The sequence below is a fragment of the Lepisosteus platostomus genome, chromosome 1 (genome assembly GCF_059453375.1).
Source record: "Lepisosteus platostomus isolate fLepPlt1 chromosome 1, fLepPlt1.hap1, whole genome shotgun sequence".
Taxonomy (NCBI): Eukaryota; Metazoa; Chordata; class Actinopteri; order Semionotiformes; family Lepisosteidae; genus Lepisosteus; species Lepisosteus platostomus.
Genome location: NC_142611.1, coordinates 44,127,716 through 44,154,597, shown reverse-complemented (window position 1 = coordinate 44,154,597; position 26,882 = coordinate 44,127,716). Strand labels below are relative to the sequence as shown.

General features: G+C 37.5%; 1 protein-coding gene across 3 annotated transcripts in view; it reads right to left on the bottom strand.

Annotated features, from left to right (window-relative positions):
- The window catches only part of LOC148677994 (alpha-1,3-mannosyl-glycoprotein 4-beta-N-acetylglucosaminyltransferase B-like), a 37,899-nt gene extending 18,596 nt beyond the window's left edge, over nt 1–19,303 (bottom strand). The window contains exons 1-9 of one of the 3 annotated variants that reach the window (XM_088629701.1): nt 19,119–19,302; nt 18,870–19,017; nt 10,794–10,955; nt 9,849–9,983; nt 6,862–6,995; nt 3,044–3,090; nt 2,128–2,241; nt 1,351–1,426; nt 254–368 (exon numbers count right to left, since the gene is read on the bottom strand). In XM_088629701.1, the coding sequence (XP_088485827.1) occupies nt 254–368; nt 1,351–1,426; nt 2,128–2,241; nt 3,044–3,090; nt 6,862–6,995; nt 9,849–9,983; nt 10,794–10,955; nt 18,870–18,960 (874 nt within the window). In that variant the 5' untranslated portion in view covers nt 18,961–19,017; nt 19,119–19,302. Of the gene's footprint in view, nt 1–253; nt 369–1,350; nt 1,427–2,127; nt 2,242–3,043; nt 3,091–6,861; nt 6,996–9,848; nt 9,984–10,793; nt 10,956–15,895; nt 16,453–18,869; nt 19,018–19,118 lie in introns of those variants that run through there. The other 2 variants (XM_088629719.1, XM_088629709.1) reach the window with 2 other exon arrangements.
- Between the last annotated feature and the right edge of the window lie 7,579 nt (nt 19,304–26,882).

Here is a 26,882-nt window from a genome sequence, read left to right as displayed (position 1 = left end):
ATGGTTTAATACTGAGCAGTCATGCACTATCCGGGCAGAACTAAACTTTTACAGTACATAGCATGATAACATTTTATTCACCAATATTCTAGAAGTATGGTGCAATTTTCAGGTTTGTTATTATTTCATTACTATTCATCCGGTTTGATGCATTGTAGGTTGTTTATCAAATTAACTGATTTTGGTTGGATATGATCTTTTAAGAATACAGTGGATAATAATGTGTGTCTGACTAAAGGAACAGAATACTTACCAATAAACCCAAGTTGTGAAAATTCTAAAATCAACCACTCATTGTTTCTTTGTTGATTAGCAAATGTCTTCATGATTTCTGAATAGCCTGGTTTTGCGACTATATCATCTTCTAACTGAAAAACAGAAGTAAAAAGACTTTCCTAATGCTTGCTGCTCAACATGTTACTGCAGTTTTAAGAAAACCCCATGCAATCATCTTTATTTCACATCATTAATATACTATACAACCAATTTGTAAACCAAATACTAAACTCAATTCCGGTAATGTACTTGAATTGCTCCTTAACTGATAATTGTGGCATACCCCTAATGTGTCCTTTATTGTCTTATTTCAAATGCTCACAGCTATTTGTGCAATTAATTTGAAAAAAGTTTAGGAGTATCACCAAAAATAACACTGTCACTGGTAAAATAGACTACAAAGATATTAAGACCGCTTACAATCTGGACTAATTTGTTAGCTGTTTGAATTTAACACTGATACAATGGGTGAAACAGATATGGTTTTCAGAGAGCCCTCAGTCTTCAACATGAATTTTGAATGAGAAGACTAAAAGCTGCTGTCATATTCTGAGCTTCTCCCCTGGTCCCTCAGGTTTTGTAATGAAGGCTGCTGTACCCGCAGATGTGGTAACCGAGCCTCTCTGAGGATGCTTTTAGCCACGTAATCAGTCACGTAATTAGCACGGACTATTGGTAAATGATAATGGAAGCGGGCAATAAACTGAGGTCCTTTGCAGTGGATTGGATTGCTCCCTTTTAAAGTTCCATTGCAGACTGTTATCTCCTTTCCAGACTGCTATAAGCCTCTTCCAGTTTGTCTCAGTAGACTGTATAATGCTCAAGCACCGTGAACAAGACAGGCATCATTGTCCGTGAGCCTCCTTTCAGCATCTCACAAAAGATGTGATTGAAAGGGAGAAGACAGATTTACATGTGGTTTATCCACATGATAAAATGAGTATAATGCCAGGAAATTAAATGCGTTTCTTATTTGAATACTTCCTACAGTGGGGTTCCCCCTGAACACAAGATCATCACATCATAATGGTGATAGTTTGTATTTAGTCATGTCCCTACAAGTCTTGTCCTTACCTGTATATATAAAGATCCTTTGTCCTGCGCATAGAGCATCAGGAAACTGTAATCCAGATTTTGTTTTGTTCGCCACCTAAGATGGAAGAACAGATAAGAGATAAGATCACTTTATTGGCCATATACAATTACTTGTATTGGGAATTTGCCTTTTTGCATATCCCAACTTGCTCTCCATATAGGGAACTTTCTGGAACTGATTCACATTGAAAACTTTGAACAAGTGAATATTCCAGTCAGGAGATGCAGATATTTTAACTAAAGAAATTGTAATATTAATTTATTTTGTGGTAAGAGTCATAGAAAGGAGTATTCACCCTTTGAGAATAACTATATGAAATACAGAGTAATGCTTGTTGAGAAAAGATGCCTCTTAAGTAGATTTCTTAATAAACTACAGGATTTTATCCTAGAAACCATTTCATTATGTTACTGTAATTTGACCAGCAAAGGAAAGCACTTAGTAACAGTGGAATGTACAGTGCAGTACTTTATTCCAAGCACACATTTCCTCTTAACAAGGTTTGCACAGCATTCTAATTCTTATCACTATCAATTAAACTTGTTTAATTTCTTGGGAAGCCTACATTTTCAGTTTGCTATTCAAAGTTCAAGATAAGACCAATTGAACGCCCTGTGCAAATACGCTAGAGACCTGCTGTCCCTAAATTAATTTAACTCATTGAAATACTGCTCTGGAAAGTCAGTCAAAAAACAGGTAAATTAACATGAATGAAAGTGAAAACAGGATCTCCTCAATGCCGTTGTAATACTCACTTAACACGTTCTTTTGTGTCCCCAAATGTTTCTTTCAGGTTAGTGAAATTTGGGTAAAAATAAGGAGAAGGGGAAACAACCTCCAGAAGACCAGATTCCACGTCATTGGGAAAACTGCATCAACAACAGTTAGGATAACTGTGAGAAAACTTTACTACAGACATTTCTAGAATATGCTGTAAACCACACCTTCCCACCAATCACTATAATCTCTGCATCTTCTAGTTTTTGCTCTTGTCATGTTGTCCGTTAATTAATTTACTTCTTATTTGAAGTGATCATGTGTATGCCAGCCTTTTTCATTGCCGTCAACTTTTAAACAGTAAGAGTTGCATTTTTAACTTGAAATCTGCAACTTTCTGTTAGGGACTGCGAATTGAAAAGGCTGAATTAAGCAAACTAGTGATGCATTGAAAGGCACCATTAGTTGATGGACAGCTCAGATGGATAGAAAATGAGAAAACTCTGAGATTCTAAAGACCACACCTTGGAGGTTGGGCTGCAGATATACCACTGTTTCTGAAGGAGTGTACAGTATGAGAATTTACAGCTACGATATAAGACAAAAGTTGACAGCTAATAAGCAATTTACAGGTATGCAATATTTTTAATTATTCCAGATAACACAATAAAGAATTAATTCTGTTACTGTTAAAACACCTCCTCTTAAGTTTTTTGTCCTGCATGTGAAAGCATTTCATATAACCCTTTACAAGGATGTTTTGTCTCTCCACATCTTTGAATGTTTGTAATGTTAAACTCGGTATTAGGAATAAAAGAGGAAATCCTAAATTCTCAGCCTAAAAGCACAGTGCACAAAGCTGTTAAAATCATAGCATAAAAACAGTGATTCTGGAGTTTCATTTTACTGGCAGTTAAGTAGCTGTTAATTGATACCTTTAAAAAAATCACTCACTTTTTCTTTATACTCTCTGCTACACTGTTAACATATTGTTCATCAACCTGAAAGAAACCAAAAATTAAATGGTGTAGGGAAAGCAAATTAAGAATAAGTATTATCTATCCTAATTATTCTATCTCCGTTAATCTTATACTATTTTAAGGGTTTTAAAACAAACCATTTACATTTTGTAATTTCTAAATGCCAATGTAAGATATTAAAGTTACCACTTAGGAGTGTGAAATGAGAATATGAGAACATGAACAATGTGCCCCTTAACCAAATGGCACTATCAAAATAAACTGAAAGATACTGGATGACACAATCATTTTGATTATATTTTTTATCTAGTAAAATAATGTTCCACATAACCATCTGCTCATGAGCTATCTTATCCTATTACTACACAGTTTGCTGTAGCACATTTTCAATTTTAAAAATAATTCCCATTTACAGCTGTAATTTATGATAAAAATGACAAACAAAAGCCAGAGCGGCACCAGCACTAAGCCAAACAGTGTTTCCATACAGGCACTGTCACACTTCTGCATGACGCCACACTGTGTATTAATGTCAGCATCCAGCTGTCATTATGAAGCTGGCCCAACATCCGCCATCAGCACTGGAGTAATGAAACCAGAGCTGTGATCCTCATGTTTCTCCTTGGAAATGCATCTAACATCTAGCACCACGATTCAACACGACATGAGACATGAATTAGGCACAATAAATGCACTGTGTAAAATGTTACGGACACAGTACATTTCACTCATGAAAGAGAAAGGTATTCAAGTCCCTATATAATGGCAGGTAAATATTATCCTTTATGCTTCAATGTAATCAATTTCTCATTGTTTATATTGGATTTACTGTATATTTTATTCTGATCTCAGTACGTTGTTTATTAAAGAAACAATATTGCAGTGTTTTACTTCTTTAATAAAAGTGAAATTGCTACCAGTGTAATATATTACTTTCTAAGATATCACTATGATGCAGCAGAGCCCTCAACTGTCATAACTTATTTACAGCTAAATTGTGAGTGTAGATACAGATATAAACACTACTAATGAGACAGGGGGTTACTTAATTTTATCCTTTTCTAATGTAATTCAGTGGGTGCCTAACAATCATGGGTGTGGCTAATTATTACACACACACCAGAGACTATAATTAGTAGGAAAACTGAAACCAGATACCACCATGAAACATACTTTGGTACCAGGGTCTGTGTGCATAATAAAAACAAATAAATTACAAATATTAATGTTTCAAGTGGTTGATTCTTATCAAAATAATATACAATAGCCTTGTACAGAAACATTGAAATTAATTATCTCACCACAATAATGTCTGTTTGCAGACAAGTATTATTAATGTTAAACGCATTTTATTTGCAATTCCTCATGAGATCTGCCCCAACTAGTCATTCAGTAGAAAACAAATTGCCTACTAATACGATCTATGGGATACTGATTAAATAACGAAGAATTTAAAACAAAAAACTCCACACAGTTTCAATTAAAGGAGTGTTGCTTATCTGCATTATTTTTTTCTGTGTAAACTTAACGTTACATTTTAAATTATGTGTATGTATTTTTCTCATTCATGTATATAAATATAGTGAATTCACAGGTGAAAAAAGACCAGGGTACCTGTGCCGACGTCTCATACAGTATATAGTGAATAAAGAAAAAACACAACCCAACTCTGAAAAATTGTCTTGAGCCTTCCTGGGAGCAACCCACAGCTGCAGACAAATGTATTTAGGTCGTTAAAAAAACTGAAAAACCACTAAGGTTGTGATTTCTAGAAATGACAATAGTGGTTTCCACTTCACAACAAAATAGATTTAAAAAAAATGACACAGGATACAGTGACAGAATGTGGAACAAGGTGATAGAAAGGGGATACTACAGGCCTAAGGTGTGGAAACATTGACACCCTTTGCCAACTTGCCAAGGCAATTATTTGCTGTCCTTTGGGTAAAGCTGTGCTGGATGAACCTATGACAGCCAGTGATCTACAGGACTATAGGCTGTTTGTTTTCTATTGTCTCTGGAGGAATATGTACAAAAGGTCTCAAACACAGCTCCTACATATCAGTTTGAGACCTCTCTTACGTGTGTGTAAAACCTGATCCTGTGCTCTGGGAGCAATGCCTTGTAAGTCAAAAAAGGAATTTCGAAATGAAAAGAGACAAAGGAACGGCTTTACATGTCTGTAAAGGGGATAAAGGTGATTAAGCCTTTGCAAAAACATGCAGATGGCCCACAGAGGGATAGAAATAAAAATGTTTTATCTGCATAGCCCTTATTACACTTCAGAACCACACACTCTCTGGCAGTGGGCAGCTTTTGTCTGAGGAGACATCTGGTTGTGACATTGTTTTATCCGGTCATGGTGAGCTCTGTCTGATGCTCTCACTTTGCTTTCTTGGTTCTGACAACTTTGGGTATCAAAGTATAGCCTGTAATCGGAGCCCATAAAGCGTTCTGCACATCACACACCCAACCCAATGTGTTGTTTTCAGTTGATTTTTGTTGACGCAAATTCCACCAAATAGCCTCAAGGTCAGGCAGAAGCAAGAACTAACTCATCATAGGTAGGTTTGATGGTTTACAGTTCCTTAACAAATCCATCAACAGTGATCAGCAGACATGGGAATGCAAAAACTGGTTTTCCCAGTAGTAGTCATCCAATGTACGTTTGCCTTCAGCCTCAGTTAGAGCTCAACAGGCCATCAGAACACAGAGACAAGCACTTATATACTGTATTACTACTGTTCAGTGATGATGTGGACTAGTTGCCACTATCTTTGAGTTTGTCCATGTTTTTTCATATGACGTAATCTGACATACTGCAACAGACATTGCAAGTAAGATGCAACTGGCGTAACAGATAATGGAAGATTACTAATTTCCCCACTGAACAGGTGTACTTTGGTATGGACAGGACTCTCTGGAACTGTGCTATCAGTGAGTGTTCTTGTTTTCCATTGTTCTCTAAATCCTGACCAGTAGGCTTATCCCGTCTCTGACTACCCAAAGCAATGAATAAACAATAACTGATTATCTTTGAGTTATAGTTCCTTTGTCTCTTTTCATTTGAAATTCAAATCCTTTGTTCATGTTTATTCCCTTTCCTTCTTTTCATTTCATTCAGTTGAGTTCATTTAACTGCAGTTTAATTTTTTTTTAAATGCAACATTTAGTGTATACATTAATGTACATATATAGTGCCCCGACATAATTACAATTTCAAAAAGCATTACTCAGAAAATCATTTAAATGATTTGGGTTGTGGGAGTATAGATCGTGGGGATCAACTTACTCAGCTATTGTATGTTGATGGAGCCCATACCTTGATTACTTCAAGAAAGGGCTGGATGAGATCCTCAGGTCAATTAATTACTAACTACCATTTGTCTAGTTGGGCTAAATGGCCTCCTCTCGTTTGTAACCTTTCTTATGATCTTACGATTATAAATCGCACAAAATGGAGTAAACCTCTGAGAAGTTTAATCCCCTTTTCTATAAAATCTATTGATAAACTCTTCCAAACATTCTGTCAGAAATCACTCAAATAATTTGCAAATGCCCTGACCTATCAAGCTCCTGTTAATTCTTAAGGTTCAAAACAATCTGAGAATACAGTATAAAGCACTTGTGGAAAAGTTTTCCCAGCATCTAAGATAACTCCTCCCTTTCAAGCGATAATATGCGCAACTGGCACTCCTGCGAGCACACATTTGATAAGGACATTGGAGCAGAGAGCATTATTTCCATTATAATCAATAATCTGCGTTGAACTGAATTTCCAGGGTAACTGACCTCAGCAATGAAGACAATTATTACACAGTCACTCTTCTCTTCTACAGACAGCTCAGATAAAAGTGAGCTCAGAGTGTTCAGGAGGTAGCTCTGCTTCTCTCGCTTCACAGTAGGAATGCCCAGCACAAGGGGGACTGGAACACAGAAAATAGAAAAAAAGCACTTTGAAACAGGCAGAACATATTCAGCACTATTTTAAAACATGTATACAGAATATATATATATATTGCAAATACTTTTCATAGTCTATGGGCATTTGTTTTTCATTGGAGGTTGTACATTACAATATGTAAACAAAGAAATTCTGGTTTAATGCGTCTTGATTTCAGGCTGTTAGGCCACAAAATGGGTTAGTTTGGAAAGGGTGTATAGACCTTCTCTAGCTAGGCACTGTGTTTGTTAGAATTTATACCATTTTCATCGAGAGGTTTTCAGAGCTGGTAGAAAAGCTGCCTCACACAAGTGCTGCTGTTGGACGTTTTTGTAACACTTTCTCAACACAGCTGTACTCAAGTTTACAATGAACAGAGTGAACAGTTTTGATATCGATCTCCCAGTTAAACCAGTCTTTCTTGAAAACAGACACTGTTAAAAAATATCCTGGGGTGGGGGGGTTGAAATGAATACCTCTACTGTTTGTGATGTGAAGAATGCTAGTTGGCCCACAAGACTCAAACCAACCACAGCATGCAAAAAAAAATGGTTGACATGGTAAGTGCTAACCACACATGCTGATTGTGGATTATATGCATCTCGTAAGCAATGTGCATCCTTTCAAAACTGTGTCGCTCGTAGGTAGAAACAATTCTAATGATTATGTCATTACAATGGTTAAAATGACCACCTCAAGAGTACTTGCAGCAAAGACAGATTTCACAATAATTCCTCCATTGCTGGTGGCACTTGCCTACTTTGGGAAAACACACTAGCAAAGAACTGGACAGGAATCAGATTATCCTTTATTGCCCTTGTTTATTACTCAGTTTAACCTTGATGTTTATTAAGTACCATTATATTCAACCTTGGTTTTTTTACATAGAATCATTAGTTTTAATACATTGAACAAACTGAATGTGCATAAAGACACATACTGCAGTTTTTCTTTTATCAGTGTTGTGGTTTTCCATTCAGATTAACTGAAACAAAACAGGATCTATAATACAAAAGGCTGTTATATAGAAAACAAGATTAGCAAGAAAATATCATGAACAAGATTCTGGTGATTTGCTCTGTTTAAGACAATATTTGAATATATGTACATACAGAATAGTTTATATCTTCAATATTTTTTAATATTTAAGAATATTGTCTTTTATTCTATCATCTCTACCAGAACCGCTGCACAACCTTCCATTCTACCCTTATCACTTTTCTTTACTAGCTTGCCTATAATAATTTGGGCAAGCAATATAATGCACACACTGTAAGGCAATGTATGCCTAGGACTTTATCACTTTCATACACTAAAAATAATGTTTTAGGGAGCTCTTGTATTAAACCATATTAAAGGTCAATGTAATAAAAAACGATATTAACTATACAACAATTTGATTAAGTGGCACTTAAACCAGAACTAATCAATCATGGAGTGATAAATGGATTTACATCCCAATACAGAGAAGAGAATAAAAATGGACTGAGGTTGTTTCACCACTGTAATAAATTCCAGCAGCACCCGGACATTTTACTTATATCTCCCATCCACAAACAGACCAAGTACAGCCATGCTTGGCTGCTAAAATCTGGTAAGATTGGTATACAGGTTGTATTGCTTAGCATAGTTTGCCTTGTTAGTGGTCCTTCTGTGCAAAACCAACCTCGTTTTGGCATGACCATTTGCATTTATTTGTCCATACTACATTGTATTTGTCAAACACTCTTTTCCACTGGAGAAAGATTGTGATACAAAATCGCACACTTTAATCTCTTTTTTTTTTGCTCAGAAATGAAATAGCTCAAAAACAATTCAAGCTTGCAATGTGAAATTCTGCTTCAAATCTGTCCTTAAAAAAAAAATGCACATTCACAAAGTTTTGAGTTGGTCACGCCAAACATAGGTCGAAGAGCCAATTTACCTATGAATTTGCATAAGAAAATCAGAGAATCCGGGGAACTATAAATTCAAACGTCTACAGGTAACCTAGCTTTGACAGTGGGATTTTTTCATCAAAATCATTTGATAAAGAATGCAACGTAAATCTGCTGTAACAATAAAGCCACTAAAAAACTGAATTCCACCAGTATTTTAAAAAATAATATTAATAAAACAGTTTAGCTTAACAGAGATAATAGGAAGCTTAATCAGTTTGGCTTGCTGGTTTTGTTATAGATAAAAATATTCTCAAAGAGCAAGTGTTTCCATGATGTCAGACAATACAGTGCTTGGTGTTTTTCCCCTCTTGCCTCGAATGGCAGGAAAGACAACACAGAGCCAGGTAAGAATCAACAGGAAGACATAACATAAGATACAAACACAAACAGGAATCAGTCCCATGTTGAAAAGTAAAAGAAAGAAACACATACTCTACATTATATAATAGGGAGCTCAAACTTCTATTGTACTTTTTTCCTTTTTAGCAAGCAATTAACCTCTATCTTTTTTCCTTTGCAACTTGTATGCTAACACAGCTCCCCAACCTATATTCCTGATAAGATCTTTGCTACAAGTCACGTTTAATATGTAAACAACTTTAAAAGCACTGGACCAGTACAAGATAAGTCTTAAAATAAAGTAATTTAAAAGCTACTCTCAAGGGAATATCTCTCATGTTGAGTGCCAAAAGAAAATCAGGCCTAACTTTTGCTTGTAGGTCGTACATTCAGTGAAGACATCCATTTTTGCTTTCCTCTGCACAGCCTGATAGAAAAACAATATACTACATCTTAAATGGAAGGTGTGAAACCACACCTTTTCCCACTGCTTTTCGGAGGTGGGTGCATATTTGTTATTTTAAAGAAACAAGGGCTGCTTGAAAAATGCTTCTCACCGCCTGTCCTCCCGTGCCCCAGCATGACATTCGGCAACAAGCTGTTTTCATTGTCCTTCAGGTGAGGTAGGTAAATGTAGGCATTTGACTGGAAAGACATGGATGTGATGCTGTGTTGTTTTTGCTTGAACACATCTGCAACACAAGGAAAATAAATTTTATATCCTTGTGAAATGGACGAAAAAAGTTAAAGACAGGGGAATTTACAAAAACCTCAATGATGAAAACAGAAAGAACACTAAATCACACCTCTTTTTAAGAAACCAGGAATACATTTGAATTTCAGAATCACGAGAAAAGGTAAGGCAAAGGCAGGCCCTGAGGTCTTTCCAATTTAGGTTCCACTTACAATTTGTATTTCTCTGTGGTATAAGACTTGAAATCTGCAAGACCTAAATAAAACTTGCACTGAAAAAATAAGGTTAGCTACCCAGCCATGCTGTTGAAGCCAATACATTGACATTGACTGGATGAGATCCTTGCTCCAAACTACTACACATACGATATCATTCATGTATTCTTATCATTAAGTTAAGTAAACATGACCAGTTTGTTTACAAATACAGCACGTACCAATAACTTAAATCAAATATGAGTATGAAACAATCCTATGGGTTGTTTCCAATGTTATCATTTGCGTCAAACACAATGAATGTGGTTTGAATATGATAAACATGTGCAGTGGTAGGGTTTATAACAACCTAACCAAGCTTGGTTGAAGGTTCTAGAATGGTGCTTACACACTGTTTGAGGGACAACTATGACAAACTCATGTCAACATATTCTTGTTTAAAATTTTAATCTTAAAATATGCGTGGGATTCTATACGCAAGCATAAAAAGCATTATTATTAAATTATTCCTGGCCACACACCAGAAAATAAAAAAATTGGAACTTGTTTGGCAGTATCAGAACCTTGGAACAGGAGATGAAACAAATGCTCACCTTGATTGCTACTGGAAGCATTTTTCTGCTCTTGCACAAGGAATTTGAGGTGATCCAGCACCTGCTTCAGCTCATGAGACAGCTTTATACTCTTCTCCTCGGTGGACTGTAGTCTCTGGTACAGAGCTATAAGGTGTGGATGTACATACACCTCTCCAGTATCTGAACAAGAAAACACCCACAGATTAATGCTTTTGTTTCAGACAGTTTTCTTCTGTGTAAGCAGCCACTTGTTAAAAACAATGCTGAAATAAATATTAATACATAATTCAAGCTATTCACTTTTTCTGACATTCCTATTACATTCCAATTGTACAACTGAATTGACTAAATCCCTGACAATAACTCAAACTAAATCAACTCACAAAACAACCTCTTTCTATTCAATATAAAACTTAAATTTCCTACAATACCTTCTCAGTCACCACTAAAGATTTTTCATTGAAACTGGATACCCACACTATTTTAAGTGCTTTTATCGCAACAATTTTATACAAAGTGTTGTATTTTGCTTTGCATCTTTTAAGATTGGCAAAGCTTCAGAATTCGGATTTTCCCACTAGCTTGTATAAAGCCCTTTGTCTTTACAGATACTTAATCTTTGCTTGCCGTGTCCAGTATGCACATTAAGTTCTTGTCATATAGCCAACTACGAACATAACTTTAAACGGGTAATAAAACAAGAAAAAGTGTTCTTTTTTTTTAATGTAACATAATGCATTAGGAGGTTACCACTGTTACTTCCTAATGATAATGTTAGGAGGTTACCCGAGTAAAATGGGTAATTCCAGTATAGAACACTAAACCTTACAGCAGAACTATATAGTACGTTCTTATTTCTAAATCAAAAACAATTTATTGGGTCTGGATATTTCACATCATAGAAACTATAGAAAATGAATACGTTTGGGTCTAGATGATATGAAGCAGAGCCCAACTGTCTGATTCTTTTTATTGAATTGATTCATTTGATTCAATCAATTCAAAGATTCATGAACAGAACTAGATCACATATTAAAGTCTTAGTGAACCACTCAGCACTAACAACAGCGTAACTTAATATCATAAGATAATCACTGATAAGACACTTACTCATTTACCAAGCTAAACTGAATTAGATACAATGTGAACTTGGCAGTCTTGGTAGTTTTTTTGTCTTCCACTTGGAAAGATACAGTATTTAGTTTGAGAAACAAGATTATATTTTTGTGAAAATCTTAGAGAAAATATCATATACATTATAGTCAGTTTAGGTGAAGAGAGCTTAGTCTGTTTGTCTCATGTGGGTGTCTTTTGCAAGTTAAAACCAACAAAACACTAATGAAATATTGCCAAAGGACACTTCTTTTATTATATTGACTTTTTCCCCCACTCATTGTAGCAGTTGATAAGTTAATAAAACAGTAACATCAATGTTCTATTTGTTATTCATTAATAAAATCTCTATAAATTAAATAGAATCACAGGTTATAGCAGTCTACAGTGTATACAGTGATTATACAGTGTAGAGCAATATAAACTGTATTAAGGCAATGTTTTTAGCTTCAACACAATAGTCTCAACACAAGCAGTAACATTGTGTGAAGTATTCCAGTATATTTATGCTATATGTACTGAATACATTGCTCTTGCTATTCCTTTAAAATGTAACATCATATCAGTCAAGGAATTGGAAATTGTAAAACACTGAAGACAGACTGCAAATCACTAAAATGTAGAAAATTCATTTTGACATTTGAATTCAAAAGGTGGAAGTCAAAAAGAAAAATGGATGTCGCAGCATCAAAATTATATTGTGTTTTGTGTATACTGTATATTAAATACAAAACATAAAGTTATAACTTTTACTTTTATACCAGTGTTTTTATATTTTTGCTGTACCAGCTGTGATGTGTTAGATTATGTCGGCAGCATCAAAATGCTTTTAGTGTAATTTCAGCTTGTCTTTAGAGACCTATGGAGGCACAGACTCTTCTCTAACTACAGTATATGATTCCCTTTCTTACACCAGTGAACAATTCCAGGAAGCAACTGAGAACGTACCCACTGAAAACTTATATCAGACTCTAATCTTACATCTGCAATAAAACGTAACCTTCTTGGGTTACAGATAGGACCTTAGTCCTATAGTGCTGTACTTTAGTGCTACTCAACTGAGAAACAAGGTCCACAGGTCCCGACTTTCTTTTGATGGCTGATAATGCTCTCCTTCATATACAGCAGATTAATGTAAACTTTCGAATTATAGACAAAAATGCAAGGCAACCAAATCTCAAGTATTTTTAATTTGTCCCCAACACAACACAGCCAAAATGAAACGTGCCCCACTGCCAATGTTGCTAAGACTCACCATAAACATTACTAACAATCTCATTTAACTCCTAAATGTATCTAAAGTTTTTGATAGGATCAGACTAGAGACTTTAATGAAGTCATCACCTTTGCTATCAAAGTTAACCCAAATTAAAAGTATGTAAATAGGATTATAACAGTTAATTAATAATAATGGTGTCCAAAAAGGAATTAATTTTTCAATTAGTTTTCATTAATTTAGTAATGATGTGAATCTCTCTAGAAAATATTGAGAACAATTGTTTCAATATTTGTGGCCACTACAAAGTGCACTCTGAGAAACTCTTCTTGCAATGCTTCTTTAATAATATGTCACTTGCAGACTAACCAAGCCTTACTCTTCCTGTGTAAGTAGTCTCCATCAGTTGATTTCCATGACAACTCCTAAAAAAAAATGTCCAACCCTCCAGAATGGAATTTCACGCTACACTCTAGTTCTCAGGAACAATTAATTGATCTTTATGTAACCCTGGTAACCAGTAAAAGAGATCATCAGCATTTACTACAGAAATACAGCAGATAAAGTTTACCTTTCCCAGAAAGGCTACATTATACTGTATGTAGTTTGAGAAAACAAAAAAGAGATAAATCCTGGCAGGAAAATGGCATAGCCCCTACTACTGTTATACTCCCGTAAAATAACTGCATTTGAAGCAAAGCAATACAGTAGGCAAAAAAGTAAAAGGTTTTGCCTAAAATTTAGAAGTTCTGTATTGCAATATAAATTTATAATACGCTGGCCAAATCAAGTAAAAGGGATAAAGCAAAAACTCCCAACAGTTAAGCTGAATATTTCACTGGGTGAAATTATTCCAGGCGTTTTCTATAACCATTATGAATATGGCTAATGCTAATTTATCTTTGTCAAACATGATTGCTTTTGTTTTGCAATGCAATTAAAAAGGTGGCAAGGTTCAAAATGTGCATGCTTTGCCCTCTGTATACATTTCATAAATTACATTTGAAAAAGGCTTTCCAGCCAAAAGGGCTTTCATTATTCCTTTTTTAAGTTAGCTACCACATAAAAACCAGTCTGACGCGTATGGCTCAGACTTGGGTATGAACTGGGATATACAATTAAGCTCCTTCAATGTAACGGGTCTCTGTCTAAAAATGATGAGCAAGACAAAATTGACCCCTATGACTGTTTCATGGCCAAAGCACTTAAAAACTGATAAAGCAGTACAGAAATGACTTGAGAAAATTGTAATTGTGGTGCCAGTACACAAATTAAGCTATCGGAAAAAAACGTTCAGCAAATCATCTATACCATAGCAGGACTGAAGAGTTCACAAGGGAAATCGGAGAGAAAGAGGGAAACATGGAAATCTATTAGAAAGAGAGCAAAAAGTCCAATTCATTTCTTAAATTTTGAATCTTCATTTATATAAAAATTGAGCCATGATGTACAGCTCAACACCTTAGAAAGTATTTTTAGGTCATCCTTGGATGACACTTCACCTAAATTGACCTGAATCCCTTTGCTTTGTTTTCATTTTCTGAAAGCCTATGCTAACACAATGTGATTTTTAGTTTACGATTTAATGATGTTATTGTATACTACTTATGTGGATGCACGTGGCATAACCTAGACATTAATGATTATAATCTGCACTAGAGAATAAAAGTATTTTTGGGTGTCATATAAACAATCTAAAAAACTAAATCTAAGGGCCACCATTTCATAGGCATTAGGTAAATGCTTAAAGATGACCATGAGAAGATTTAACGAGTCTCTGTTAAATCTTCTCATACTGCAATGCTCTGCTCCCTGGGGTATCTAAATCTACTCTGAACAAGCTGCAGTATGTCCAAAACTCAGCAGCCAGAATCCTGACCAGATCTAGTGCAAGTGTTCACATTACTCCTATCCTGGAGTCCTTGCACTGGCTTCCGGTCAAATTCCGCGTAGACTTTAAAATCCTCATGCTCACCTACAAGGCTTTACATGGCTTGGCACCTCAATACCTGTCCGAACTTTTATCGCCCTACTCCCCACCTCGCAACCTCCGCTCTTCAAATTCTGCCCTCCTTACTGTCCCACAAGCCCGTCTACATTGTATGGGCGACAGGGCCTTCTCCTGCTATGCCCCCAAGCTCTGGAACTCCTTGCCCAAGGATATTAGAGAGTCACCTTCTCTAAACTCCTTCAAATCCAGACTCAAAACCCTCCTTTTCAGAAAAGCCTTTACTTAACTGGTTCCATTCTTCACCCCTCTGCTCTTCTTAATACCATCTTTCACGGTCTCCTCTATTGTTATTGTTGTATTGTTGTAATTATAATTGTGTCCTGTCTTGTGAAATTTTCTTATTTATTGTTGTAGTCTTCTTATTTATTGTTATTGTCATCCTGTAAAGCGCTTTGAGAAGCCACCTTTAAAGGCGCTATATAAAATAAAGTTTATTATTATTATTATTATTAAGAATTAAATCAGAGGTTTTCAGTTAATTTTGTGATATGACCCTTAGATTCAATCACACGAGTAATCAGAACTAAACTTTTAACAAACATGATTTTCATCGTGTACCATATGTTGAAAGAATGAGATAGATTGTGGTAACACACAATGCGACTTATTAAAAATATTGCATATAAACAAAATAGAGCGTAATCTTGCTGTAATCCAATAATACAATAACATACACAGTAACACTAAACACTTTCATCAATCAAAACAATGTCTGAGCACAGTCAGATGGCAAATCTCATTATCAGTATCTAATAGCATTATTACAACATTATTATTAACCTCTTCCATATTGATCGTGCTCAGAATCATGATGCTTGACACTACGTCCAACCATTACTCTGTGGAGTGCATGTGGTTAGACATGGAGTCAAACCACAACACCAAATACCTCCTAAGGCCCAACCTGTACAGGCAGAAAAGGACATCAGATGAATCAAGTGAGACATTAACAATGAATACTGCTATCGTGGTTGGAAAAAAATTGTAAAAAGCTCCGTCAGAACTACAACAGCAAAAGATGAAGCATCTTGGAGCTAATAATGGGAAACGCTGATGTGGCAGGAGAATGGCAGAGTTATTAGGCGGACACTGACAATGTGCTTCGGGCAGAGAAAAGAGTTTCTTTTAAATAGGATCAGCAAACTTTTACAGGTACTAGAAACACTTGTGAGGTTAAACAAGTCTCCAGGGCTCGATGGCATTCTACCAATTGTACTTACCAGTTGTAATTGAGACGTTAAGAAAGCCATTAGCAAAACCCTTCACTCGTTTGTTGAGACAATATCAACTGACTGAAATATTGCTAATGCAGGCCCCATCCATAAAAGGGGTGACAGAAATTAAATCATGTGAACAAAGAACACACCGATATGTCTTAATTCTGTCACATTTAAGGCTATAGAAAGAGTAATAAGGACCTAAAGAATAATCTGTGTTGCAAAAGAATTCAAGGGTTTTGGCAAAATACTGTAGATTTAGAAAAGGCAGGTGTCTGTGTTCTTTCTACAAGCAACTGCACTAATGAATGCAGACTACATGACATATTGAGTATATCAGGTATATTGATATTTTCAGAAGGCTTCTTCACTTCTTAAATTGCAAGCAGTAGGCATTCAATGTTATTCCATGTGTTTAGATTAAGAACTGATTAATGGATAGAAAGCAGAGAGTACAGATAAGGGATGAAAACTCAAGAGGGTGGTGTAATGAGTGGTGTACCACAGGGATCTGTACTAGGATTAATTCCTAATTTACATTAATTATTTATAATCTGGTATACTTAGAACAGTAGTCATGTTTTCCTGTGCTATTAAAATAAAATCAGCAAACTGTAGCAGAAAAGGAAATCTAAAAAGCAAAGACAAAGCAACATGCAGGATTGAAAAAACACCAAGCAGATGACATAGAGAAACATGCAGCGTGTTGCATGCAGGTTAAACAAATTACAAATATTTCTTCACCCAATGCAGATAAAGAATTAAAAAGATAAGCACAATATCAGAATATACAGTATAATTAGGATATTCACATTATTTTAATGAAAGCTAAGTGAGTTAGGTCTTGACAGGGCAAACGTTATTAAATTATATAATAAGAAAAAGGGTCCTAAATATAACTTTAAATGTTAACGCTGAAAACACATGTCAAAATTATCTAAGTTAAATGTACATTGAAAATAATTCTTCATTCATTTCTTGAAAGACATTTAGGAAAAGTGCTAAGAGACTCGTAGTCTGTACAGTTATCAAGTACTTAGACATACAGTACACAAGTTATGCAAGTCATGACTTTAAGTTATAATTCACAAGAGAGCATACTGACCGGCTCCCTGTCAAAAGGGGTTGTTAGGTCAATAAAACTTTAGTGACCTTTTAACAGAATTATTAACGTTCAATATACAGATCAAATACCATATTTAACGTTGGAAAAGTCATTGTACACCTAACCCCGTCTGAATTCAGACACATCTCCGTACTAAACCAAAAACAGACTTCCCACTCGATTAAAAATACATCTAATTTCATGTTAACTCATGGCTCCAAAGGGTCTATACCACGAAATAAATGCAACGTAATAAGAATGGATTTCTAAAAAGTACATTGAAAATAGTTCGTAAGTAGTGGGAAAACCACAAACTATTTGATATTAAGTCCATAAAAATGATCGTTTTAACTGGAATCATTTTTCCAACATTTTGGTGCCTTTCAGTATTTAAAAAGGAATCAAAGGTTAACCAGAACTTAAGGGTTAACCGGCACTTGTCAATTTGTATGCAAATTAAACAGAACAGAAAGCACTAAACTTGAGTGTAGGCTTAACGAAACGGGACCAGCATTACTTGAAATTCTCTTCTCTTCTATTCTCTATTTTATTGTTCTTCTCTCCTGTAGTATACACTATTCTTTCAAATATCTCTATCAGCATAATCCGATATTACACGCGGTTACGTCTTAATACCAATAAAAAATGCACATTACGTTTGCAACAGCATGTTCAGTTAAGTCCTCGAACCTGTTTTTACTATAGTCTTGCAGGGAAAGGTATTCCTGATGAAAATTCATTTGCTGGCCTTGGACTGAAATCAAGAAATACCCTTCACTCGCCGTGGTTGTTCGACGCTGTAGGTTTCGCTTTGGTGTCATTGCAAACTAGGTAGCACCTGCGACACAGGTTCGCCTCGGTTCAGCAGGGTCAGAGGCTTAAGCACGAGTTGGTTTAACCGGAGTAATATTTTGGAGCCGATTTTAATTACTGGGGCAAAACCCTCGGAAAACTAACACCCCAATAGTCCAAATTAATGTACAGGGGAGAGAAGTTAAATTTGCAGTTGCGTTTTCCTGCAGCTCTCTTCTTAAACGAAACTACCGACAGTGAAAGTTCATCGGGAACACTTTTACCTGTCAGACTACACAGACAAGACGTTCGGGGGACCTAAATCCCCCCTTTTTTCTGCAAAACTTTGCCGAATAGAAACAGACTGTCTTATTGTAGAAGTGTGTATCTTCTGACTTCTGACGGGGAACTGTGTTTTTAACAATACAATAAAGACAAACATACCAATGGAACAGAACTGCTATTATGTCAAAAACATAGTTAAATGTGAACAATATAATTTCCTCATTTCCTGTTTTAGCTCGTTTCGTATTTTATTCAGCCCCATCTAAAGTCGTTGCAGGGTACTTAACAACAAAATATCTTCTTTAATCTTTTAAACGACGATAAATGATAAGAGTATAATATTAAAACTCCTTACCGGTTCCCCTGATGTTGTTGGTGTACCAGGAGAAAGATAGCAAACTCGCCAGCATCACGATAAACAGAAGACTACCATGCTTGCACCTCATTTCATCTCAAACAGCTTCAATGAACGATTCCTCTTTGCCTACGGCACGCTTTCAGTGCTGTAGCAATGATATAAAAATATGTCGCGTGGTTTATCAGCTTATCTTCTTCCGAGTTTAATAGAATTAAACAAGAAACAGAAACATGCAGGTCTTGTTACCTGGTGAAGAGTCATTCACAACACCACCTCTTTCTTGTGACTTTCTGAACTCTACCTCAGTGTTCAGTTAAGTCTTCGACAGGAACTTGGGAGCGAGTATCAGTCGATCAGGAAATACCGGTATGCGACCAGCTATCAGAAAAACGTCTACCTGACTCTTAAGCAAGGTGTGTGGTGTTGAGGGGGTTTAATGCAAAGACCGCATTTTAATACTTTACCGCCCTCTCTTAGTTTAAAGGGGTAACTACACTTCTTCGTTATTACGAAACTGTTTTCTTCACTTGCATGTTGGCAAAATTTAGTCTGCTTCTTTGATACGTGGATGTTAGTGTTTACAAGTAGATTAGGCTGAAAATCCAGTTTTTCAGTTCTCAGTTCATAACTAAAAAACGTAACTTTAATCACTACGCCTTTTCCAGTTCAAAGCTGGAATTGCCATTGTATTTACAAACAATATTTCAAACTACTATATTTAATAAATACAGTACCTGTTTGTATTAATGTTTTATAATACTAATAATAATACAGATACTGTATTTATAAAATATAATTTAAATACAAAAGCTACTATGTATTAAATATTGTATCATATGTTCCAGTAAAGTGTTTTTATTCTAAGAATTTGACTAGTTGTACTCGTATTATTTCATTAAAATAATGATTTGACTAAGAATGATTGACTACAAAGTACATTAAAAGGTAATCTTTGACCTAATTCTACATATCACACAGCTGCGTTTCTTCCTGTTTATATTTTACATATGTAATATAAATAAAAATAAAAATAACATGTGAGATCGTTGACGGACTCAAACCTTGTTTCTGTGTGTTGGGCCAAAACGTACACAAACGCACGTCATTATTCTAGTAAAATCGTCTACGAGCTCGCTGCTAGAAAACATCAAATCCACTGGACCTGGGGCTCCGGGACTAATCGCTTTTGTGAGGACTTTTACTGCAAGCTATGAGTGAGATAGCATCACTCATTAGCCCCTATGCTGGTCCGTCGCCCTGTTAGTGTGTGTTACCCCGGAGGGCAAACGTCATTCGGTCCTTGGAGTACTTCTGCCCTTGCCCTGTGTGTGCAAGAGGTGACGAGAACCCAAATACAAGTAGCTGTCCTGTGTGCCATCTTGGGGGGATTTATTGTCAGTAGACTGTCTTACTGTCAGTCTGGACATGTTTGCTTACTTAAGAACAGAATTCAGTGATCTGTTTTATTCTATAGACATGGACCTTGATTATTACTGTATAGAGAAATACATTTGATACATATGCTTCAGGACGTGGAGCACATTACTGACTGAATCTGAAACACCCATACAATTCTGGGGCAAGGGGACAAAATGAAATGGAAGAAGAAGTTGTGAGTGAGTTGACTGACAGGAAGTCTGGTGCTGGAGAGAGGGCAACGTGATGAATGAGTACTTGTGAGTACAGTCCGTTCCTCCCTTTTTTGGGGGGAAAAAAAATCAAAGTTACTCCAGACTTCTCAAATGTGGGAGCCTTATGTATTGTATGTGAGTGCCCTTCCCTTGCATAGGAGAGCCCCTCATTCACTCTTGCTCAACCAGACCACCAGGAGTCCCTCTACTCATATTCCCCTCCACCACAAGGGTGCTGCATGCCAAGCCCTGTCCTAAGCTCTGTGCACTGACAGCATGGTGCAGCACCTCACCAGAACAGGTGTAACAAAGCGAGCTGTTTACCAGAAAACCAACCGGCTTGTGTTTTTGGTGCTATGGACCGGTTAGACTGCCCTCATCAGAACTGCAGCCAATTCTGGCTACCCTACTCTTCTAAGCAGCTTACAGAACCCATTAAAGATAGAAAGCAGCTTTCCTATGTACATAATATTATTTTCATGTACAAGTCCTGTAAACATTTTAGGAAAAAGGTAGTGTAATCCACAAAGAGCAAAATTTCCTTTTTTTCCCCTTATAGGCAAATAGAACGCATTTACATGGTAGTAACAGATGTTGAGATGTATCATATAAACAGTATACACACAAACACTTTAAATGTGTTTAAGTGGGGGCAGAGCGGTGGCACTGTCGATAAGGATCTGCCCCTGTGGCTGGAAGGTTGCCGATTCAAATCCTGCGGCCGACAGAGGAATCCTACTCCGTTGGACTCTGAGCAAGGCCCTTAACCCAATCTGCTCCATGGGCGCCATATAAATCGCTGACCCTGCGCTTTGACCCCAGGCTTCTCTCTCCCTGTCCGTGTGTCTCATGGAGAGCAAGCTGGGGAATGCGAAAAGACAAATTCCTAATGCAAGAAATTGTATATGGCCAATAGAGTGATCTTATCTTAAATGTTTGTTTTTTTTACCAACTTCATAACCTCTCAGTCCTGATGCAGAAACCAGACTCCTTACTCCCAGAAAGACTTTCCATCAGAACCTGCACCTGAAACCAAAACATGCCCTCTGGACCGGCGCAGGCCGATGTCCTTTCCAATTCCGAAAAGTCCAAAGCAAAACTCAGCAGTACTCGTTGAGGTCTTTGTCATTAAGGGGACTGATGACCACAACCATTGCAGTCACTGACACTCACCATTATCTTCCTACACTGGCCTTTGAGTCTCAGCCTGTTGCTTCTCCCGCAGTGCTCCTGGGGTTGTTGGCCTGTGCCCCTGACCAATACACCCCCACCTGTCAGCACTACTCACCATTCCCCTCCTCAGCAGTGCATTGCTCATCTCTACTCTCCTGGTCTGACTGATGGACTGGAGTACTCACAGGCCCAGACCTATCCTATCCTCAGAATCCTATACTCGAGTTGGAATTCAGGGGTGGATGTGTGCTGTGTCTTTACCCCCAACAATATTAGTCACAGCTCCTTGGACAGTCCTGCTGACACTAATAGTTGCAGGCGCAGTCTGTAAGGATGATACCAGCTGAAAGCACTCACCATTCCTAATGATCTCCTGTCCCCTCAGCAACATCTGACCCTTCTTAAACCTATAAAGCCCTGACCACTTATTATCTGCAGTGATCCATGGGAGAGCTGGCTCACCTCACCCAGCCTGTCTTCTTCCTAAAATGTGAAATACCTTCCTATTAGTCCACTGGGTTGAGCTGCTCACTGGATCTCAAGTGATGTACACTCAGCACAATTCCAGTGGGCCACCAGTGCTACTGTACCACTGCGTGGGGCTCAGACCACAACACCAGGACGCACAGAGGTGTTTAGGAACTCTGTACAACTCTTTGGTGCACCTTCCATTAGAGTCTGCACCTGTGCCCATTCTTACCTTCTGTGTTCTTTGTTCTCCTTTACTTTATATTCCTGCCACCTTACTCTCACCCACTCACTTACTTTCACTCAGAGCTGAATAAGGTTCAAACTGCCAAATTAATGTGTTTGTTCTTTCTACTTTTTCTGCAGGGAGTTAAAATTTACTTGTTCCTCAGCAGCCAACGCACGCTGATGAAAGGCAGAGTGGTGGCTCGGTGGCTCAGGATCTGCGCCTGTGGCTGGAAGGTTGCCGGTTCAAATCCAGTGGCCTGCAGAGGAATCCTACTCCGCTGGGCCCCTGAGCAAGGCCCTTAACCCCAAGTGCTCCAGGGGAGCTGTACAATGGCTAACCCTGCACTCTGACCCCAGGTTTCTCTCCCTGTCTGTGTCTCATGGAGAGCAAGCTGGGGTATGCGAAAAGACAAATTCCTAATGCAAGAAATTGTATATGGCTAATGAAGTGATCTGATCTGATCTGACATATCTCCCAGCCTCATCAAAGCCAAAGCATACCGCCAACGTGACCTGAATACAAAACGTCCTGACCAAAACGTTCTGTGTAGACCCTAACAGTCCAATAAGCACCCAAGACAAAGCACACTCAGGATCACACTTTCCACCCAACCCAGATTTGGCAGAATCCATTAGTGCTCTCACCACGTGCAGCTCACTTACTGCCATTAACCAGGGCAGCAGGATACTTATTGATGCTAAAGCAACCTTAGAGCATTGCCCATTCTGAACCCTGCGTCGCCCACATCTTCAGTCTTGCAATCCGACTCAGGCCAGTGAATCAGTTCCAACAGTATGGCTGGATTGCTTGTTCAACACACCCACAAAATATTTGATTACAGAATTCCCTCTTGTTTTCAGTTCTAAATACACGGTCTCTGAACTTCTAGATTTGTCTTGATAATATTTCCACTTGTGTCATTTGGATGGTTCACTTTCCTTATATTACTTTCACCAGATTGCCATCTTGGTTCAGCACTGAAATCAGTGCAGTACTCCAGAAGCTGAGAAGAGCTATTTCAAGTCAGTCTCACCCTCTGCCTAGTAATTAGCAAGCAACATCTTGGTTTGTGAATTTGTAATGCTGGGAAGCCACTTAATCCATCTGGAGTGTTGCTGTGGTAAATGGTTTACTGATGAAGCATACTGTGCTCTTTTGTACCATCTGTTGTAGGAAACACTGTTGTTGTTTTCATTTTGGAATTCAGGCTTTGGTGTTTCATCCTGTGTAAGCAGAACGTGCTTCTAATGTTTGATATCGACTGTTGGTGGACCATCAGTAATTGCAGCATTTCGTGAAGAATTTCCTGAATTAAAAATTGCAGCAAATAGTCTTGAAACATCAAGGAGTCCAGAAAAGGTAACAACAAAACAAATTACATGTAAACACTATTAATGTATTACATTTTAAAAAGCATGTACTGAATTAAAAATATTTTAATTTATTGATACTATAAGATCAAGCTCAAATCAGATTTTCCACCTTATTTTTTACTTTGCCTGTGTGAAACAAACAGAAGTACAACAACTCTGTGACAGTACTGGCTTTGCCAAAATATACAATATAGCAAAAATAGCATCAAAAGAAATGTACCACTCTATTTAGACATGTACATTTTTATATCAAAAGAACTATGCAGGTTTTGTATATTAATTATGTTTTTAGCTTTATTTTGGTTAATTGATCATTTGCGACAGACGTTCAAATGGCTGAATTACTGTGTTTCGTCATTAAACATTAAATTACCTCAACAGGAAAAGAGCTGATCGGCCACAGGGATAGAGCTGAATATAAAGTTTGGTGATAATAAACAAAAAAATGCAGAAAGGTGTCAATATGTCACATTTATCAAAAGGCAAATGTCTTCATGCCACTGATGTGTTGGAGGCTGGATTATGCTTCTCTCCATCTGGGGTATTTTTAAAAATAATAATAATAATAATAATAATAATAATAATAATAATAATAATAATAATAAAACACCTTTATTTTTAGAGATCACCTTTAAAAGTGTCTTCTAAAGCACTTTACAGAAAAAAATAAGCACTGGGAGGAGATCGTAGATGGAGGTATAGAATACAGTAGGAAAGCAAAGGGGCACTCAGAGTTATATAAAGGCTCTTCTAAAAAAGATGGTCTTGAATTTAGGTTTGAAAGTGCTCAGGGTAGGTGGCTCTCTGATACCCTTAGGGATACAGTTCCAGAGCTTTGAGGCAGAGCGAAAGTAATTACTAACCTGCCCAGACCCTAAAGCTAAATGCAGTCAGTCAACAACAGACTATGATCTGGGAGACTACGAGTCACGATCAATGGGAAAGGCCAAGTTTGATGGCCTGAATAGGGGCGCCTGTTCAATACAGAACTCCAGTACTCTGATTGATGGCAACCTGACTGCATGGTGCTACAGTGATGATGTCCTGAGGGACTTAATAAAGTGGGGATGAAGTCTGGAGCCATACTTGGTGCCCCTATTACAGGCTCACCTTTACATTACAACATTCCAGCAGCACAACACACATCCACTCACTGCTCATGTAACAGCCATCTAAACTTCAACTGATGACAGCAATGGCTGTCATCGTTTGTGAGTGTAGATGTGTGTACCCAGTAACTTGTACAGAGGCGAATTCTCATGACTCCTTAAGACCCAGCTGGAGCAAGATAGAGCAGAAATAGACATCTGGTGACTAGCAGCACTTAGAATAAAACAAATCGCCCTAGGTGACCTGACAGCATAATTCTTCTTGGTTTGATTTAAACTAACAACCCACTGATGTTCAGCAGGTGTGTCCCTGGTCAGTACCTGGATGAGAGACCTCCTGGGAAAAACTAAGGTTGCTGCTGGAATAGGTGTTAGTGGGGCCAGTAGGGGGGTGCTCACCCTATGGACTTTGTGGGTGCTAATGCCCCAGTATAGTGACAGGGACACTATACTGTAAAAAGACACCGTCCTTCGGATAAGACGTAAAACCGAGGTCCTGACTCTCTGTGGTCATTAAAAATCCCTGGGTGTTTCTTGAAAAAGAATAGGGGTGTAACCGCAGTGTCCTGGCCAAATTTCCCATTGGCCCTTACCAATCATGGCCTCCTAATAATCCCCATCTATGAACTGGTTTCATCACTCTGTTCTCCTCTCCACTGATAGTGGTGATGGAGGGGAGACCCCGTAACCTGTGAAGCGCTTTGAGTGGTGTGTCCAGAATAGTGCTATATAAGTGTTTTATTATTAAACTGCACGGTTCCCACATTCTGGCTGCCTGATTCAGAGTAACACATGCATTTTTTTACCTCCAAGCTGAGAGGCAGTCCATGCTGTCAATGTCCATAAGTCCTGTTTTCTAATGGCACCAGAAGGGGGCGATGGGAGTCAGCCTCTCAGTTCCACATTGCAGCCAAAGTAAGGGTGACAGCAACAGCGTTCTCTCTTCTTCTTGTGGCTGGGTGTGATATTCTTGAGAGGTTCTTGAGCAGGAGGTACTGTTTCAGGAGACTGAAATGAGCAGCGGTACATACAGTTATACATACAGTCCTATTCAAATCTTTGTAACTGATGCTGTTACAAACAGTTGACCTGGAGGAATGGGATAAAGGACTCTTATCAGAAGACTGGTGTGAAATGTGAGCTGTGTGATTAGTTCAGGCCTTTTAAGTTGCTATCTAATCATATTTTTGTTTGAGTGTCATAATTTGGAAGATAAGATCTCAACCTTAAGAACCTTAAGTGGTGAATTTGTTTGTCTTTGCCTTTGAATTCTGCTCATGAATATTTTCGGTATCTGATTGAAGAAAGTATGATTTACAGAGAACAGTCCATTTTAAAAGCTGCCACACAGCTGCTGAGCAATCATACTGTAGTAATACAGAGAATTGAGAATACGTTTTCAAAATACAGTATACAATTTACATTTTAATATCATGCATATACTGAACATGGTTTTGATTTTTTACTATACACATAATTTGCACAACATAAACACTTTGTTCAAATGAACCAATTGTAAAAGTAAAAAAAAGCAATGATTGCCTGACAATGTCAGTGGCGGAGACACCAAACAGATTAATTAAAATGCATTGAAAGATGTCTCTCTCATAATGCTTTGTAATTATACATACCTTTCAATTATGTGCACCACGATTAGGTGCCTTGGATCTGTCAAATGTCAAAGAATTAAAAGTCCAAATTAATATTATCCATTTTCAAACCGCTTCTTCTGGTCGTGGAGCAGAACAAGCTTATCCTGATAAGCAATGTGCAAAAGGCAGGATACACCCTGGATGTGACGCCAGTCCATCACAGGGCACATACAGAGACAAATACAGACACATATCACTCAAACCAGGACCAATTAACCTACCAATATGTCTTTAGACTGTGGGAAGAAACAGCAGTACTCAGAGGAAATGTGATCATGAGGAGATACAAAGATACAAACTCTAAGCAGATAGCTGCCCATGTCTGGAACCGAACCCAGGGCCCCGGTGCTGAAGCAACAATTTTAACCACCATGC